The sequence below is a fragment of the Lingula anatina genome, chromosome 3 (genome assembly GCF_051362555.1).
Source record: "Lingula anatina isolate TDL-2025a chromosome 3, LinAna3.0, whole genome shotgun sequence".
NCBI lineage: Eukaryota > Metazoa > Brachiopoda > Lingulata > Lingulida > Lingulidae > Lingula > Lingula anatina.
Window position 1 is genome coordinate 1,022,947 of NC_141769.1, and position 21,095 is coordinate 1,044,041.

A 21,095-nucleotide genomic window follows, 5' to 3' on the forward strand; every position below is an offset into this window, starting at 1 on the left:
AAGACCAAGGCACCTACATTAACTATTGTTCAAAACACATGCTATTCAGACTTAACTTAGTTTTTTATGACCATGAACTATAAAACTCTATACAATATTTCAACAAAGCAATAACAAATTAATATTGGTACTTTGTTTATACTGTAAATATATCAGACAGACAGCTCGAGTGTAGAGCACATGGTATCTTTCAACTTGTTTCAACATTTTCAACTATCCATTCCCCCACAACTCTTTTAAACTGGGTTTTGAAAACTCTGGCATCTGACAAACCATGATTTAAAGCCAACACTTAATAGAAATGTCAGAAATCTGACCCTAAGAACCTTAAGAGTGCATTCATGTACCATTATATTTTGCCACCTTTTTTTCAGACTGGTAAAACAAAGTACATGCAGTCTCTGCCAGTCCCATATGCTACAGGCAAAAAATGTCAACATCCTTTTTTTCAGTGATACAAAAGAACAATCTTCTCTTCACTAAGAAGTGACACTCTTCTTACAGAGGTCTAAGTTAAGGTGTGCTTGTGCGTGAGTTTGTTCTTGTCGAATGCTGTGCATGTCATATGTTGAGGAGAGGAAGAAAGAAGAAAACTACAAAAACAACCTGATAAGAAGCTGCATCAGGAACATCAAGTAGACATTTGCATTTCACACAGTCACACCCAAGTTAGAAATGATCTATTGAAGCAAGTGTTTCTCACCAAACCGTCATGCCTATCAAATTGCCAACAAGCCTGTAAAAAATTGAACTATTGATAACCAAAGACTTGGCGACTGAAACCTGAACATACATGATTTCTATAATAAGAACTGGTTCTGAAATAAGAGCCAAGCTTGGTACAACACCTGACACAACACGGCCTAACCACTCCCTGTTTGGATTCACTGACCTTGAGCAAAAAGCCATAATGCCATCAACTTCAGAGAATGAAAGGCAGAAGTTAAATAACTACAGACATAACATAAATACCCAGCTATTGACCGTGAACACACGACCCATTTTTTGATCTATAGAAGATTGGAAACTTTCATTGTGCAAGGTAATATTGCTCATTTTTTTCTTTACCACTCAAAATTTATTGTAAACTTTCTACATACGTTTTTCTTTCCTTGACAAAGTCAATAATACACACAAAAAGGGAAAATGCAAATCAAATGTGAACAGGGATCTTGTTTAGATTTTATAAAACAGACCACATAAGCAAAGGCTTTCAACAAAGACATGACTTTGCAATTTCTTTCAAAATTTAAATACCTCACACTAGGGCAAAGCTAAAATGTTCTGCCACCAGGCTAATGGCTGCCTGGGAGCACCGCGCACGTCGTTTGTATTTGAAACATTATCAAAAAATTGGCTTAGTTGATTCTATTCATTTGCCGACCGCACCAGAGTGTTGATTCAACATACCAAGAGCCACAACAAAGCAACTTCAATAACCACAAGTACCATGTCAAAACACTACCCATCTCGTGTTTTCTGTTTTTCTTGTCTTTTTTTAAACTCTATCCATGGTATGAAATAGATGCTGGACCAACCATATTGATACCACAATTAATTTAAACCACAATGTCAATATATTTTATAAGCTGTTTATCAGATGACGAAGATTAAACAAAATAACACATTTTAGAACAATACTGTTGGCAATCATATATACAAAAAAGTTTTGAATTCCTTGAATTTATACATCAGGTGACAAAGTTGCAAGCCTTGGGCAAATACAAGCTGTGCAACATGCACTTTTTATTTTATTGACCTATTGCAATACCTGCCCGTCTGCCTTGTAAGGTACATTCAGAACAAGGATTGGGGAACAACAATGCCCTGCCATGGAACAACTCACGTGGTGATACAGGATCCACACATGCTGGTACTGGGTAACTTAGGGCCTCCAGGCTCATCACGAGACACATCCAAGTCTGAGGCAATAACAGACCCAATTTAACCTAAAAGCAGGATCTCTTTACTTCAATTTGATTCCTTCTTATGGAGAGGGTGTCTAGACTGCAAGATTTTATTCAAACTTATTTCACATTGTTTATGAATTTGCTATTTTATTGATCTTCTTTATATTTATCTGTGGGGGAATCTCCAGTATTTGTTTTCTGCATTAGGTGGGATTCCAACTTTTTAAATCTAATATTTAGAAAAAGTATAAATCATAGATGTAGAGATGTTATCACTTCATTCAAGTAATTTTCATGTATTAATAACAGGGTCCTGTACTGAGGATTCCTCTGCCTCTACTTACAACTTATCCCAGTACACTGCCCTGCAATAAAACCATGCAATCACTGCCATGATAAGCATTTTTTTCAGCACAGTCTAGCAGTAATTAATTCTGCGCTTATTTCTACTCCGTCCAAACCTCCTCCTAGGCACCATCGGCCTCCTTAATGACCCCATAACACCTGCACAACTTATTAATCACCGCCAAGGTGTGGTGACTTGATCGCATACCTCCAGTGGGCCATCATAAATACATACATATAAATTCACATTAATAAACAATTAAACCAGTTGTCTCATTTCCAATGCGTACTCCGCGTCCCCTCCCTCGCTGGTACTGAGTGGCCTCATTTGTCTCTACTGACTGCAATGATTTAGAGGCGAGGCGGTTCCATCACTGTTAAAACACTGTGGCAGAGGCATTGGTGAGGTTTGATAATAAAAATAGGAAATAATAAAAAATCAGGTTTTATGCAGGACTTTTAATTTACCATCCATTTATTAATTTATTGGTGTATTCTGTGTCATACCTGTATATCAATCAAGTTAAAAATCACCTCAAATGGCAACAGAACATTTAAAAATTAGGCATCATGGCATCCTTTCTCCCTCCATACAAACCCACACACTGACAAAGAGCAAATAACATTTCTAATTTCCCTGTTCCTGTTTTTCATCTAACAGCTCTCTGCCACACCACTCTCACGCCTACATTGGGCTCCTCACACACACATGATATATATGTATCTACGGCCTTGTCTATAGCCCTCTGCCACCACAAGACAACTGTGCCAAAATCCCAATATTTGAGTTCTGCCTCTGGCATTTCTGGCTAGGCGGCATTGAAAGGATGACGATGCAGAGGAATGCTGGGTAGAGGCAAGACCCAAATGACACTGGGAAAAAACTCCTTTCCCTCGAGGATCAAATGAGAACAATAAAAACGCAACAATTAAATTGGTCCTAAAGACAGGTGAATAAAAGGTGTGTGCCCGTACCAACTTGTTCCGACTACCTAACATAATGGGAGATACATGGGTTTTAGGTCTCAGATAATAAAAACATAAATATTGAACATTTAGAACCCAGAAAGTACTTTTTTCAACATTTAATTTCAATGTTCCAATCTTAAAGTTTTTAAGTTTGTCAAACATGAAAGAAAGAAATTAAGTTTGGAACATGTGATTTGGAGCACCAGCTAACAAGGATAAAAAAACAGAAAGGAAAAAGAATGCTAATTTCATCAAAGTTGTGGCAACATAAATCAGAGGCAGCCATTACTGGCAGAGCTTACGAGGCATGCATACCTCTCCACTCCCTCTTCCACACCTCGTGCCAAGCCCGCGCTCTCCCCGTAACAAACATGTTTACTGCCTCCTGCTTCTGAAACATTCCACACTGCTGAGAGCAGGACCTCCGCAAAACTAGGAACATTTGGAGCCAATATGGCTGACATCCACAGGAGCAGATGTGAGCATTGTTGTTACAATGAAAGTGCTGCTTTGAAAGCTCTATTTTTTACTGACTTCAGATAGTATTCCCAAAGGCAGGGCTTTGAATAGCACTTCTCTTTATTCTAACTCAAGCAGCATTTCTGTTTTGATTGATATATCTTACATTTTATCTCATTAACTATATTATGCCTGTTCCCCCCCCTTTTTCCATGAAGAGACCCAATTTGTACAGAGAATCTCCCCCACCCCCCCACCTCTCTCACACACAAACACTGAATGCAGGACCTCCCCCAAGGCACCTTAATTCTCATGATTATATCAATAATTACTTAATCAATGCATCATCATCAAAATCAAACAGATTCTAACAACCCAACAAAGGCAAAACAGATTTCTTAGCAGTAGGTAAAAGGTAAAGACATTTGTATCACCCTATCCCCCCCAAACTAAAAATGGACCCTTCCAGAAGAGGCAGGTGATATTTTCAGGGAAGTTATGCAGTATTGCAACATATATCCTGATATTCACTTCTACATCTGTCCGTTGTAAGTAAAAACACTGGCTAGACAGACCGAACCACTGATAATACATGACCCACATATATATTTGAGAGAGAGAGAGAGAGAGAAGCACTCAGAATATTATATTGACCCTAACTCTGCCAGGCCTGTAGCCGGCAATTTAAAATGAGGGGTTCTTCTTCTAGATAAAGGCCTTTTTTGCACCCTTAATTGACACAATTTTATTTGAGAAACAGTACAGAAGCTATATTATAATTTTGATAAAGAGCACACTTTTTCTGACCAAAAGGACAGTTCTTTGGACCCCCCTTCCCCTGTTAATTAAGCAATCTGTTTGCAATGGGAAAACTTCTGTTTGAACAAAGGTGACATGTAATATATGAATGCATCTTTCCCACAAGTGAAAAAGACATTGTGGACAAAGTCTGAACACAGCTCTAGCTGGCTCCAGGGGGCGTGTTGGCGCATGTGAAATAAGTTTTTGTACTTTGGCTCACAGAAGGATCACAAGATTCAATTAAACAATCCTTTTTCTTCTCATGACTATCTAAACTATCAAAGAAAGGGAATAATACTTGCATTTCAGTGGATTAATGAAACCTCAGCAGGCATTCATATCAGCTCAGTTGGGTCAAATTTTCATTTGAAAAATATATTTTTTGGTTAACTAACAATGATGCACTTAATAAAATATAGAATTAAGGAACAGAATTTCAAAAAATAAATTTTTCAAGGATATCTTTATAGTCTTAAAATACTCCAGTGTTCATGGCACTTGCTCGGCCCAGACCAGGAAGTCAGTTTGCTAAACAAACAATTTTTGTGTTTTCTGTGTGCTTAAGCCAAAACCACGCCTGTTAAAATCAAGGCCATGCAAGCAATTTTGAATAAAGGACAAAATCATGTGCACTTCTTCGTCTCTTTTTTTTTATGCACAGCCAAGATACACACCTTAAGAATACTCAATAAATGCAAATGATTCGAGACAGATGATACGCTGGTATTATGGTGTCGGCAGAAAGATCACATGTGGGTGCAGGCCTCTCCTGGGTTATTTTAGGCACATGTTGGTGTATAACCCCTGATCAGGCCCCGCTCCCCCCCTGCGCTCCCCCTGATAGGAAACTTATATCTCTCTGCCACACCTATTAATAAACCAGCTGCCCTCCGTACTACTGTCAGGCTATGGTTATCAATGTTGACAGGACGGCTTAGTGGAGAGTTTGCCTGACTTAAGCTGATACAGCATTTTGATTTCACTGGTAACTTTCATCAGCTGATATCTTTTCTGGCTTCTTATCACAATCCTGGCCGTTTGCTATATTTCGGACAGGGAGGAATTGATTTAAATAATGGTCAGTTTATATGCCATAATATTTTGTGGTAACTGCCATGATAAGTGATCATCCCCTCTTGCCATATCCTTTATATATTGAAATAAAAACATGGATATAGCTTCCATAAAACTGAACCTTTAGACTGTACAAGCTGTGTGTAGAACAATAGTTATGTCTATTTCATACAGTATTTAGGAATTACCAAATCTACTTTTTATATTAATTAGTTCCATCTTTTATATTTATTAATTCCAGGAGGCTTCAATTTTTTGGATCATACAATTTATTTTGGAGCTTTACCAATATAAATTTGCTCCCTCCCCCCAAGTCCATAGTCTAGATCTAGGGTATGGTTTGCCATCATATAGGGACCTGGTAGAGAGCATTATTTATTGTCCTCACCATGTAAATATTCTTCAATGAGCTGGAGTGAGTCATGGCGTCACGCGCCAGCTGAGCCTGGTGTCTGAGAAGGAGGTCCCAGGACAGCCCTCCGCCACACCTTTATTGTGTAGGGGGGTAAGGCTGATGATGGCAAATTACAGGAGAGCTACACAAACACATGCTCTCTTATGGCAAGTTTATGAAACTTGTTTTTTTCATTTTTTTTGTTCTCAGATTTTGTTCTATCCTTTTTTGTTCCCAGCCATCAATGTAACAAAGGACAATGCATCCATCAACCTGAGATATAGTACCCAAGGGGGCCACCCAAAATTCACAGCACCAATTATCCCCATAACCTTTACCCTCATCTTCCCTCAAGTTACCAAAATGTTCCAAAGAATTGTATCAATAATTATAGTCTTCTTCTCATCCTCAAGCCAATGAAAGATGGGTAGGAACGTTCTGTGTACTGGGGTTTTTCTTTCACAGACAAAGGCGAGGTCGTCTTTGTGATGATGTTGGCTGTAACACGACACACCTTGCACGCTGCACCCCTTACTCTAGGGGAGCGCCGCCGTATCCAGGCACCAGAGAGCCGAGAGGGAAGACGCCAGAGGTCCTACTGGCCCACACATAAAACTCTTTTGTCACTTCTGTTTTGTTGGGAACCTATTTTCCTGCAGGGACAAGTTTTACAAGTTAAATTCCGGATGTCCCACAGGATTTAGCTCATTTTCTAATTTTCTTGGGCACATAACAATAAAGGATATTGTAATAACCTCTCATTACATTTTACACTGATGGGTTTTTTTTTTTTTTTTTTTTTTTTTTCATACAGAGGAAGACATGAATTTAGACTCTCCATAAAGAGAAATTTCCATAAATGTAAGAACAAACACAGGTTCCAATATAGGCGCTGGTGGATGTCTGCAAACCTGACTAAATAAAGAGTTAACACACTCACAGAGACACCAGGCTGTTGGGTGGGGGGGGTTAGGAGGGACAGCAGAGATAGCCAATCACAGGGCAGGAGTGTGGAGGGATGCTGTTTCACCTGCCGTGTGTGTGTGTGCACCAACCCATGGTGATGGTCATCTCAACATCCAGCTGGTCAACTCTACTGACCATCTGTCAATGTTTAACACTAGGATATATCCCATCTTTTTTGTATCTATTCATGCTTCAATGTCATAATCACTGCCACTGGCATTTATGTATCGCATACATCTTACTTTTCTCTCTGGGCTTTTTTCAAGTCAAATGCCATAATATGTATGGAGTTAATTCTTCAATATCCAAAAGCTCTGTATAGATATAAAATAGCTAAATTTTACTATTATACAATTCAATTCCTTTACCATTTCTCACTTGTTTCAATCCATAACTCAAGTACAGTTATGGGTCTGTAATGTAATGATTTTTCTAGATCAACCAAGAACAATTTTAATCTATCTTTAAAAATTTGAATGACAAAGAAAGGTCAAGTCATGAGGCCGGAGAGCTCCTTCCTTTTATAGATTTTCTTTTCCTTTCAAACATCACAAAAATTGATCACTTCAGCAAAGCATTTACTACGCCTAATCTGTCCTCAGATCTTTCCACAGACTTTAAGAAGAAAAGAGTCCCACTTTTTTCTGTTCAATTATTTTTAAGCCACAGCTGCCTAATTTGTTCAAAGATGGGTACACACCATTTTTCCAATAACAGAAAATTATTTCTTCTTGTTTGACAACATTAAAATTTAGAATGTCTGTAGGTAACTCTTTCCAAGTATGTGGGTAAATCTTTAATTTTGGAATCACTGCTATAACACACTGAGTAAACATGTCACATGCATGACACAAAAGAAATATCCCAGCAAACCCTATTGTGATAACCAGGTTATAGTGTTCAGGGTCCCTAGGTTGAAAAAAAAGGAGGAAAAACATGCAGTGCAATGAAGTGTGTTCAGCACAGAAAGAAGAGTTCTAAAAGCAAAACCTTTGTACGTTGCTGGGTGTTTGGCTATTTATTTGGCAACATAAGGGCGATTAGAGCTTCTTACAATAAGAGACAAATTGGTGCCTTGATGCTGGGCACGCACTACACATTTCACCGTAGGTTGACCCGAATGGCAGGTGCATGCTGCAGGTTGAACAAGCACGCCACACACCCAAGAGGGTGTACTTTGAAATCAGAGTTTATGTTCACCCCAGTTGTTTTCAGAGTCCATCTCAAAACTAAACCAGTCAAGAGTCATCTGAGGATATCTGAAGTGACGAATGCTATAACTTTACCAATCATGTTGTTGTATACTGAGATTTAACAGAAAAATACTCCCTGTGTGGTTATGTACACAGCTTCTTTTATTATTATTTATTATTGTTAATATTATCATCAATATTATTGTTATCATAATTTTTTTTGAGGGGGGGGAATAGAAATAGAAGAAAAGAAGAGGATTCATCAGTAATATAAAACTAACACTCCACTATTTTGCTACAGCTTCCTCTGCACAGTATTCCCACATACATGTCCAAGACGTTCTAAAATCCATCATTTCAAGCAAATCCTCCCCCTTGACGACAACTGGAATATAATTCTACTTAATACATAATCTGATACCATTATGTATTACATCAGTGACATGGGGCGATTGTTATCACTGACCGCAGGGACTGTTCACACCCCCCTGGTCAAGGGGACAAAACTGGACAACACCAGTAAACAAGGTTACGTCACATTAAGACCCAAACTGGACAGATGGACCTCACAACAATGGGCCCCCTTCACTCCTTTAATGATACTTCTGGTAAGGTGTGATATATAATCTCAAGTCTGTCTGGATGAGTTGTAGATGGGTAATGAATAACTGGTGCTATTGATTTGGGACGAGGGTGAGGGCGAAGGTAAATCTGCCCTAAAGGAGATCACGTTGGAATCACAGTTAAATCATTAAGGTGGATCAATTGGTGAAATGGGGGTCTTGACAATGTGGGTAATAACTCATTCCGTAGTCTACCACTTACGTCCCTAAGAAATAGATCTCATTGTAGCTTGGAGTACAGAGATATCTTGAGCCTTGGGATGTAGTATTGTGGACTGGCACAATATCTTCATTAAGAAAGCCACCAGAGATCCCCCCCCCCAACACGCACGCATGTGCACACACACACACACACACACACACACACACACACACACACACACACACACACACACACACACGCACGCACGCACGCACCTACCACTGGGAAAAAAATACAGTGAGAACATTCAGATAAGTGTCAGACTACTGGTTAGGAATTGATTGGTCTGGTGAAAAAAACTGAAATCTTTAATCCCAATCCCACCTTCCCCCTCTCACCAAAATACAAATTCCCCCACCTTAAAAACATTCAGAAGCGTTAACACCTTCCACGGGGCAACAAGGGACCAGAACCACAACACCATCTCAAATTTCTTTTCAAAAGTTCCCCTTAGCCCCAGCCAACAGAAGTTCATGGCAGTTTAATACCCTTTAATCCCCCCTTTCTCCACGCTTTTCTGACCTCCTCTACCGTGGTCTTATTATGTCGAGTTAAAGATTTCACCTAGCATGTCATGTTATTCCTCGGGGATCGGATTTCCGTGCTCGGTGAGTCGTCACCTTCCAAACCCTTTATTTCATTTCACCATTTCGTTCCCTGGGACTGCCGGCCATTGTTCTGCACCAAACAATAAGACCCCACCTCTCTCGCTGTAAACAGTCGCCTACCTACATTACGCAGGGGTGAGGGGAGACAGAGTACTATTAAGTGTTTTTTTTTTTTTTTTCCATCCCAATCTGATTTCACACCTGAGATAAACCATTTTTAATCACACAAACTGGTAGAAATATGTGAAATTAACAGCCAGACTTTATGTTTAAATAAAGATATTTGCTTTGGGCTTGTTGAAGGGTGTGAGTTTCTAACCTCCGGAACAGTTCACCCAGAAGTAATACACAGGCAACCAATGGTTCTTTAAAGGCCGACAACAATCAGGGTTTACCCCTTTGTCCGACTGTAGTAGTACCAAATCGGTGTCCCTTCCACGTTAATCACAACAGGGCGGGTCAGGCGGGGTTTACCTTCACAAACATCTATTATATACTGGTTCATGTAATGGTATTGGCCCAAAAACCTCTATTTCCCCCTGACTGCTGGGTAGCGCCAGTGCTGTTTGTGTAAGTTTTGCTTCAGCACAAAAAGGTCATTGCACTTTTCACGTTACATATTACCTCATGTTGTGTAATATTTCTCTCGCCTTAAACTTTCACTGCAAACCTCTGGTATGGCTGCCCCTAAATGTCAATGTGTCAAGAGAACTGGATATGGGATACACTCAAGCAATTTTTTCCCAAAAAAACTTGATATCACCACACACACCTCTGTTGGGGAGAAAGTCTGTCTTTATCAGATATTCATTTGATTAATATTCCACCACCATCGCAGTTCAAGTTAGGCTCAAGTACCAAGTGTGTAGGGCTCTATAATTGATTGGCACTAATTGTCATGTTAAACTTTTTTATCTGTGAGAAAAAAGTGTACAAGTCTGAAATCTATAAAATAAACGACAGTCCTCTTGTTCTACATGCTTCATGGTATTTATCCCTCAGGGGCGGAGGAAATTAAATTATTTTATCACCATGACTGTGAAAAAATGGTCTCCTACCCGAACAATCTTTTTTTTAAAATCATGATTCTGACAAGAACTAGATAAATGTATAAAGAGAAGAGGGTTTATTTGCTGCTAATTAGGCGTTGGGTGTGTCTTTGGTTGGACTTTTTAATCAGTAAATCTAATCCCAAGAGATAAACTTTTGGACAACCAAGGTTGGTTGGTAACACAACAAAACCAGGGTGTGCCTTCAGAACGGATGCCTAATCAATAATCTCCAAACTGCCAGATGATTGCATGTACCATATTAGCTCTGGTGCCAACATCTACTCCTAACTGCAGATCAAGGTGTGCCTTTATGATGGTTCTGTTTTCTGGAATTTGTTTACTAAATATGTCACATTATGTCAAGGTCTGCAATGTTTTTTAAAGATTCAAATTTTTCATATCATATGACTTTTGCCAAGAAGTTGTTTTTTCCCCCCTCATATTTTTTACAACTGGTTTCTGCTCTGACAGATGCCCACTCCATATCAAGATATACCCTTCCTCTACTCTGTAGCTGCAAAACTCTTTTCCAATATACAATTTCATTTCATCAGTGTACTAGTAAATAAACTTCAGCAAAGTTAACCCCACTGTGATAACTCTATGCACAATTGGCATGGCCTAACACAGCTGTGCACTGTAATTTATCACTTGTGTATATTATTCATGCGAGAGATAGCAAAAAGATAAGAATCACATACAGATTTTTCTCTCCCCAAGCCACTGAGTGCACCTTTTCCATATCTCTGATCCCACTTGCTGATTGATCTTCTGACCAACCAACTTAAACAGGTAATAGGGGTTATTAAGGGTGTGTGTGGGTGGTGGGGGGAGGGGAGAGGTAGGGTAGGGTCATAATTTGTTTTTTTATCTTCATACACTAAGTGATGCATGAGCCACTGATGAAAGTGATGAAATTATGCCATCCAGTCATCTCACTCATTTTACCATATGGAGCTGGGAGGGTGTGTGTGTCGGGGGGAGGGGGGGAGGGGCTATTTTCACATCTCTACATTTATAGCCAAACTGAAATTATTTACAGAAACTAACTGATACTTTTGTCTTATTTGATAATTTATGAGAACAACATTATGGTAGCCAATCCTCTGCAAGGTTTGAATACATATGTGTATATACAAGTCATATGAAACTGGGAGCAATTCTGATACCATCTGAATTTGATTTCAGTTTGATTTTGATGAAATTAAAGAACATGAATATAAAATCATGTCAGATTAAGTTAATCAGTCCAGCCTCTTTTATGACTAGAGGACAGGGGCGGGGCGGGAGGGGGGAGGGGGGGCTTGGTGACTCTCAAGGGGAGAGTGCATAGTTGATGTTATCTTCAAATTCTATGCATATAACAACCCAACAGACAGTAACAAAGATAAGGCAAGCTGCCATCTGATTCATCCCACTGCAGAGCCATATCATTAAATAACAGAGCAAGACTGGCTTGGTTTTCGTACAAGTGGAATCAGGTTATGGGATCTCTGACAGCCACTCCCCATACCACTCCTATACCTTGCCCTAGAATTAAATTTGTGCTGAGTGAGCTTTAATAAATATGTTGAGTGTTTGTGTGAGAAGAGTTACCAATATATATGATACTGCCGACTTTGTTCTCTTGGAAAGTTTTCTAACCTATTTGCAAATTGTGCCTGTTAACAGCTATTTTAAGTACCATGACAGGTTTGATAAAATACCTGAGAAACCGGTGGGGTAAATAACTGGCATGTCTAAAGGTATGATAAAAAGATGATCTACCCCCCCCCCCCCCCCGTCCCCTATCTCTAGCACGTCACCTCTATCTGTAGATCTCCCACCAGTAGTAAACAGGTGTTACAACAGAAAACAGTCCCTGTGATCAAGAGCCATCTGAATACTTCACCGTCCTTCACAAGCCAGGGAAGCTACTCTCACCTTTTCATAACAGCAAGGTGTGAGCTGCATGGCTTGCATTCAGTGTTTCTGTGATTGTTGATATTATTGTGTGGTCACCACAGCACAGGGGGTTGAAATTGACAGCTCTTTAAACTTAACACACCTGGTTAACCAAGGCAAACAATGCTCCTTAATTACTCCCAGTGTTAATAGATATACTGACCTATCACCTGAGAGTGATCATCAAACTGAATTTCTTTGATCAATGTCAGTTATGTTAGTTATCATCTTCATCATGGAATAATTTTAGTTGATCAAAGAAAGCGACACCTTTATAATCTCTCAAACTATTTCACAATATAGTTGCTGTGTGTGGATATTTTGATCAAAGGTGAAGGCAATGTTAATTGTCATGTTTAGTAATCACTCTCCCCTTTGTCAGCTTAATAACCATATTTCACAGAACAAAGGGAGAGGGAAGTCATCTTATGTCCTAGCAATTTCTGGCCAAGAGTTATGAAAAGAACAGTTTTCAAACACTGATATCTTGTCATAGCTCTACACTTCTCTTCTTGTTTCATATCTTGGTAACTAACTAACCATTCTTCTAGTCTTTTGACCATCAACCTCAACCAGGATTCATAGCCTTGCAGGAGTCTATCAAAAATGTCCAAATGGCTTTAGTGGTCTACTGATTTGTTTTTAATACTTCTTTTGTCCGTATAATTGATATTAACTGCAAACAATGCAACCCAATATCCCTACTGCACACATGCACACTCACACGCAAGCATGCATGCATAAACACAAGCGGGAATTTTTTTTTAACTCAAGGTGGTAGAGTCATAGATAAGAGCAACTTTTGAAGTCTTCGCCAAGCTAAATAAACCCCCACAATCTAAAGGACTTCCTCTTTGGCAGATAACTTCTGCCCCTCTTCAAATGTGTCAATATTTGTTGTGATTGGTCATGTGTTGAAATGAAAGTAACTCTGTAATGACTCATCTAGGTGTGAGTGGGTGTGGAGAGAGGGGCCGTAAACACCCCCCACCTCCACCCCCGCCTAACCCCCCCCCCCCTCAAAATTTCCATGAGTCGCCCAATCACATATATCCTAATGACACGCATTCTTACAAATTCATATAACAAATGCCCTTCATATATACTGTGGCTTTTCACTCTCAGGGATAAGAAGAATTCCCTGCAACATTTGATTTTATTGAGAGCCAGAATATATCTCCTTCTTGGTCTCCCAGGACGATGTGTAAAATGGAGGAAAACCCTGGATAGTTAGGAGGAAAGGAAATGTCCCATGTCATGTGCGTCTGAGGCAGTTATGAATCATATCCCATTTCCCCCTAGGTCCTCGTGTAAAAACAAAGATGGCAGAAACCCAAAAGTGAGATCATCGGCTGCCATCAGGATTTATCCTTCTCTCGATGAAGTCAGGAAGTTGATAAAGACCTGAAGGATGATGGTGACACCAAACGATACAGACTACTCTTTCTTACTTTGGCTCGTAAAAAAAAATACTGCCAAATGTGCTATATGTACTTTTAAACCTTCAATTTTGTATAAATTTACATTTTTTTCAGTTATCAGAAAAGGGTGTTCCACAATTTTACTATCATTTCTCAAGTTCCACTGTGAGAATTTTCATTCAAATTTATAGCAGAAATTTGACTGTGCATGCAAATATTTTCAACAAATATATTTGATAATTTCAAGCAAAAACTTTTGACGTGATGCTGCGGTGATTTCTCCACGTTCTTATTTGTGCCTCTACGAACTTATCTCACTGACTTATCATTTACATTTCCTGCAGCAAGGAAAGGTTATCAGGGAGGAAAACATCTACAAATAAATAAAGCTATCTTTAATATGAAGACATCAGGATCCGAAAAATAAAAAAAAAGAAAAAGAAAAAACTCTTGCCTCATGATCAATGCTCCCATTAATGTCTCATAGGATTCTTTCCTATCATGCCTGAATCACAGAAACCCACTCATTCTTGCTAGCATGCCCTTTTCAGGACCACTCTTTTCATCAGGAAGCTCCTGCACATAGAAATCTGTAGTTTTCCGTTTTTTTCATTTTCTTGAAAAAGTTACATGAAGCCATTTCAAAATCCATGCAAGGGCTCTGACAATAATGTTTTGACCCAAACATGGATATTTAATGTATTTTTAAGGATTCACTATAAATGTCCAGGTCCCTGTGTAATCATTTGTGATAGCTTTGTTTAAATTTATGTTATCTCGACTCTTAAATGTCTATTTTTAGTTTGTCTCAGAAGAGATCTTCCAAAGTTACATCAAAATCAAAGTTGCTTTATTGCCCCATTTTCACGGAGAGGCAGTGAGCTTTCCTTAATGGACTTTTTGCATGCAAATTTAGTTTATTTTCTCATCTCATCATTTAAACCACAACAGCATCTATATCCTACTTTGTATGCTATGCTGCAAGCCAACGACGTAAATACGACAATTTCATGCAACTAATCTCTCTCCAGCGGTGGGTGGGGACGGAAGTTGACTCGGTACTTCAAAGAAACTCTATATTTCACGCTGCCACTTGTTTTGTTGACTGCTGCCATTGATCTGACTTTAGCCCTTATATTTTGTGACCTTTATTTATGTTAATGGACTGGTTTTAATACTTATTTTTTTCTATTCAAAGCAAATTCTGTCTTTAGACACAGAATTGTTTAAGCCACAATCTCCCTTCATCTAAACTTTAAACTTCTATACTCATATATTTATTCCTGCATTTATAACAATTTTTCTGCCTGTACATTCAGTTTGTTTTTCTTTTCTTTTTTTTTGAAAACCCCCATTTTATACATAATACCGCTACATGCGCCAGATTTCTAAGATGCGTTTTTTTCCAAAGTGCTATAAAACCAAACCCAAACAATTTAGCAGGTTACAGTTGAACATAACGATGTCATTTAATCCTGAAACCCATTAAGTTAAACCTCACTGGTACTATTAGGAAAATTCATTGTAATAAATCCTTATATGTCAACAAGGAGCTGAGATTATCACAATATCTCTAACACTATCTACTTATGGCAAAAAATTTTGGTAAATCAAAACATCTTACAAAGATAGTTAATGCTGTTAAATATGTGACAAGCTGGTTTTAATCAAGTGATACTGTTTTATCACATTCTAAAATGCTTACCCTCTCGGCTGTGACATTAGAAACACAAGTAACGTACATTCAAGTTTTTTCTACTGTTTTTCAGTTCAGTTAGCCCATGCAATAAGTACAGTTGAAACCAGCTGTGTATTTGTGACATTGATTTTTCATCTCTGCACATGAAAGGAGGCTGTCATGAAAATTGGTTAATTTGTTAGTAGACAAGATATTCTCAAAAAGTTTGTCACAAAAAAGTTGAAATTTTCAGGATAAACAATTAATTAGGACAATAAGAATCAACTACAATGTCAACTGAATCCAGGCCTCCTAAAATTTTTCAATAATTTGATATTGTCATATTATTTCAATATTGCCAGGACTGAGGTCTGTGCTGTAGCACTGCTCTCTAGGTAACAGATAAAAGTTCTTGTTACTTACCAACTTTTGGAGCACCTGGTGACTGAGACTTGTTCACAGACAGATCTACTGGCTCGGTCTGGACCGGCTACAGTGAAAGAAATAAAACACAAACATTAATCAGAGTATGATAACCAATATCCTAAGATATTATGAAATAATACTTTGAAATGCAATAGATAAGACCTGGTCAAATAAGCAAGGATTTCAGTCTCAAATTAGTGAAATTAATGAGCAATATACTGTGACCTTGACTACTCTGACACCTGGCGTTAAAGAATGAAAGGAAAATACCAAGTTACCTTAATGATCATTGCCAAATTATATCATTAATCAATTAACTTATACATGACATTCTTCTCTCCTCTAGCAAAAGTCAACCCACACTTTTATGTTCATCTTTTACGGTTCAAATTTGGGTCCCCTATACTACTGCAATAATAATAACATTATCTGCCATTTATCATTTCATTAGACTTAAATTGGCATCTTTCACTTAACTGAACATCATATTTATCAGTAGTAGATGCCTGTATTTTGATGTTTATTATAGAAAGATAAATGAACTCAAGTTCACAGTGACATTTAGGCTTCGTTCACATGCAATGTCTATTTTCTAAATTCTATTTTCTATTCGCGCTATCTTATGATCACGGTCTGTGCACTGAATATCCCGCCGCGTAATTACTGGCAGCGCGAGCCAGTTACTTATAGTAACTTATAGTAACTGGCTCGCGCTGCCAGTAATTACAGCGCGGGATATTCAGTGCACAGACCGTGATCATAAGACATACCGAAAATAGAAAATAGAAAATAGAAAATAGACATTGCATGTGAACGAAGCCTAATATGTGGTTCAATGTCTTGTATGTTTCAGCTCACTTATTCATTACTATGTGTAATTAAAGATTACACAACACTGTCACGTATACATTACCATGTTTTGAAACATTAGGAAATTGCAAACTTCCCCTCTGACAGGACAGAGACAACCCTTTTCATCCCCCCAATCTCATACAGCGCTCAATTAACATAGCAATTAATACCTTCTCTGGCTGTTAGAACTAATTAATGATAAAACAACAAGTACAATTTCAAATCAATTGATTATCGTTCTTCTCATGGTGTAACTGTCACCACCTAATTCTATTAATATACTGAATACCTAACCAGATACACTGCAGCCTTATCTGGTTTAATTGTCATTGACATGACGGAGGTTGTCCGTGTCAGCCACCTAATCAAGAAGAGATATTCTCTTTATCTGGTCTAAGTATCCCCCCCCCCCTCGTCTGCCTCTGTATCTCACATTGTAAACTGGACTTAAAGACAAACATACTGATAAACAAATGTGTAGCATGATATTTTAATGATATTTTATTTAAAAATCAACAACATAAGGAAAATTGCAATGCACTTCCAAGTCATTGGAAATTCAAAGTCATTTTAATGAAGGTGATAAAAGTATAGCAATACTAGCAACTATGTTACCCCTGTATGATATTTAAATGTGGCAAAAAAAAAAAAAAAAAATGGGGATAAAAAAGAAACAGAATCCCACTCCCCCCAAGGTTGTATTAGTTAAGTGATAGATTGCCAGAGATAAAAACATTTAAACCTCAAACTTCTCCGCAGTGAAAAGGTGCACAAAGACCAGGCAAACACACCGTGAGGTATTGTTAACAAACGTTGGCCTATTTATCTCAATAACGCTCCACTCTACTTCACTTAGGGAATCAGCTGACAAGGACAGGCTATTACTAAACATATACAGCGGGAGAAAAATAATGCCGTTTCTCTTTTCTCGCTCCTGTTTTTTTTCCATTTCTTTTGCTCCTAAACCCAGATTTCTATTTTGTAGAAATACCCTGCCTGGCAAATTTGTTCCACTTCTGTGCATGAATTGAAACCGTAAAATAGCCCACATCAAAGTCATATGTGACTCATTTCAACCATTCACCCACGCTTCAATGCTATGAGGTAATGAACTGTACTGAAAACAACACACTCCAGGTTTTACTGCCTCTCTGATACAAACATCCTTATAAAGGCCAGGTCTCTGCTAAGCCTTAATACACTTGTTTATGAAAGTTCCTTCCTTGTTACTGACCAAAAATGATATCTGTGTTTTATTCTGTTATCAGACAGTTGACACTTTTGATCTTCCAAGTTCTTGCTTATAGTTTGGCAGAAACAAACTCCCAACCAACTTTAAAAGTTTGCGTCCACTTTAAGTTAACACCTCTCTGTGTTAACATACCTGTATCAAAACCCAGGTGTTTTCATTCCCAATTCCCTGACAGCAGGTAAACTCCACACCTGGTCAGTCCATGTTGTCCCATGTTAAGTGTATGGGTAACCACACTTTGTTTAGAGAACACACAACTTATTAGGAACATCATATACAAACATTCCAATTGATGCCATGAATAAAATAAACAAAAAACAAAAAAAAATCAACTTACATGAAAGTAGTGTTGAGCCCAATATAATGTCCTCCAGTCTGGGGGAGAATAGAGTAGAGGTGAGGGTAAAAAAGGTTCCATGATGCTTAACTTCATCATTTGACCAGGTCTGTATGTTATCAAAGCTATCTAGTATACTGGGTACATACACCACCACTGCCGCAGCTGGCTGGATCCACTGACTTAACTCCACAATACTATAGGTGCTCTACTTTCTCTCTAGAGCTCTACGTCACTTTATGAGGCTCACAAAGAGTCGGTATGGTTAAGTACGCTCTGATACACCCTTAGCCACACCTCTTACCCTAAACGACCAGCCTCACCACACAGACACAGCGGGCAAGTTTAAGACTGGCGTACACGGGGGAGACAGGTAGTATTGTTATCACTTGGCTGCCTCAATTCACTTCCACTTCAGTGGAAAAGCCACAGTTTAAAGGTTAAAGAGACATGATGGTTGAGGACTGTGTGTTTAACGACCATGGCTAGGTAACAAGTACCTGCCTTCCCAGGTCTTTGTTCATCTGTCCAGAGCCACCATGATCAAGATAAACACAGCTTTAAATCCACCAGCGTGACTCATTAAGTAATTAATAGGGCCCCGACTAGGTATAATTGATTTGAAAGTCTCCAGTCCCATAGTGCACCTTGGAGTGTGAGGTTTATTAGAGATGTGAGGTAGAGAGTTTGTTTGTTTGGAAATAGTGACCCTCTGTTTCTGTAATCTTGTTGTTTTTCTCTGCCCACTTTTTTGTGTAGGTGTATTTATCCCTATTACATATGGCAGAGCCAGGAAATATACTGTGTTAACAAAATAACTAAAAATATGTATATAAATACTGGGACTCTTAAATGTGATTTTTTAAATGTTTAATATTTTATACTTACATACAAAAATATGTAACATGTAAAATATGTTGCACAATTCAGTTGTATGAAGCAAATTTTAAAAAGCTGTTTTTTTACCCCTTTTAGTGGCAAACCAGCTGCCTACTTTTACTATTGTTTTTCAGACTGTCTTTTCATTTTTCAGATGTAGAGCATTCTTATTGTACATATACTTTTCTTAATGAAATAAATATTTAATAAGCTAAAAGCTCCACAGAACAGTAAACCGCAGGGACTAGGTAAGTACACAAATTAGCCAATAATCTATAACAAGTAGTGACATGTGTAAAGAAATAGAAACTGGCTGAGTAATTACCCACAATGACACACATCAATTAATCAAAACGCCAGCAAGCCACGTCCTGAAAATACAATAAAGGACAACCCCATGCATAAATAATATTACTGGGGATATTAAAAAGTTAGAGCCCAAAGATCTTCCTGTTTTTTTCTTGTCTTTGTTAAGTAAACAAGGACCCTGGACCTGGTTATGGGACAAATAGATGCAGTGCTCCAAGCCTGCTTTTTCTCAGAATTCTCAGGGCATCGTTGTCATTTGCCTGTAGTTCATATCCTGTTATTTCAAACAATTCTGTTCTTGTATGATTTCTGTGTTATAATCATACATTAGGATGATGAAAATTCTCTGTAGCATTTAATTGATTGTATATTTTAAATTTTCACCACGACTTATGAATAAGGTTATATTTTCATCAGAACTAGTTTACCTGTTTGTCTGTATAGATAGACCGTTATTCAGGACAGAAAGAAGTCATAAAAATTTCAACTGAATCCAGGCCTGCTTATATCTGAAATCCCTTTCAGTAATTATTATTTCCTTTGGCAGAGGCCTGGGCTCTTGGGGTGCTGTTTACTTATTTTCTTTTCAAAAAAAAAAATGTTTTTTAAACCTGGATTTTATTGTTGCATTTTCCAATGTTTTCTTAAATTTCAAAGGTCAAATATCCTGTCAAAATTTATTTGGGAAATTGTTGGTTTTGTTGACCTCAGACGCTGTTATCAATGAGGAGATTTAACTTAAATCCTTTTTTTTAACCAACAAGGGGGGGGGAGGGGGGCTGAGTCATAATCCAAATGACCTCACCAGGTGAAGGACACGGGAATTCACTCTTCTCTCACCTTCTTTCTCCTTAAAACCATTGTATCATCTCTATCCATCGGAATTGTATTTTACAAACCACATTTAAAAGGAACTTACGGAAGGGAAAACACTTGAAAAGGAACAAGTAACATCCTGCTGCTCGTATACTTTCCACTACCAGTGTAACTGTATCGCACACTTTGTGAAAGTGATTGTAAAGGGTATGTTAAACATGGGTTTATCTGTCCACATGGGGCTAGAACAGTGATTTAACTTGCTGGGAACATAACACTAACAACTTTTTTTGAGGCTATACTTGTATTTCCCTTCTTTTTTCTCCTTGCATACACTTATAACATGCACTTAAAAGGAGAAATAATATACTGAAAGGCAATTCTGAGAAACAGAAAAGAAAATCACAATTCCATGTAAAATTGTAAAGAGAAAACAGGGTATTCAAATTAACTGTACTCTTATCTTCTAACAGTTTTAAAAACAAATTTTCATATGAATTAAAAACTAAACTTATCAACCCAGAATGAAGAAAATATCTAATAGTCAATCAGATTTAACATCTGATTGTCATTCTAGTTTTCAAA

The 21,095-nt window shown here is 38.1% G+C and overlaps 1 protein-coding gene across 1 annotated transcript in view; it reads right to left on the bottom strand.

The window, feature by feature from the left end:
- Window positions 1-21,095, bottom strand: part of LOC106179536 (uncharacterized) — a 73,482-nt gene that overhangs the window by 4,541 nt on the left and 47,846 nt on the right. The window contains exon 6 of the mRNA XM_013563215.3: window positions 16,063-16,129. Within this exon, the coding sequence (XP_013418669.2) occupies window positions 16,063-16,129 (67 nt within the window). The remainder of the gene's footprint in view (window positions 1-16,062; window positions 16,130-21,095) is intronic.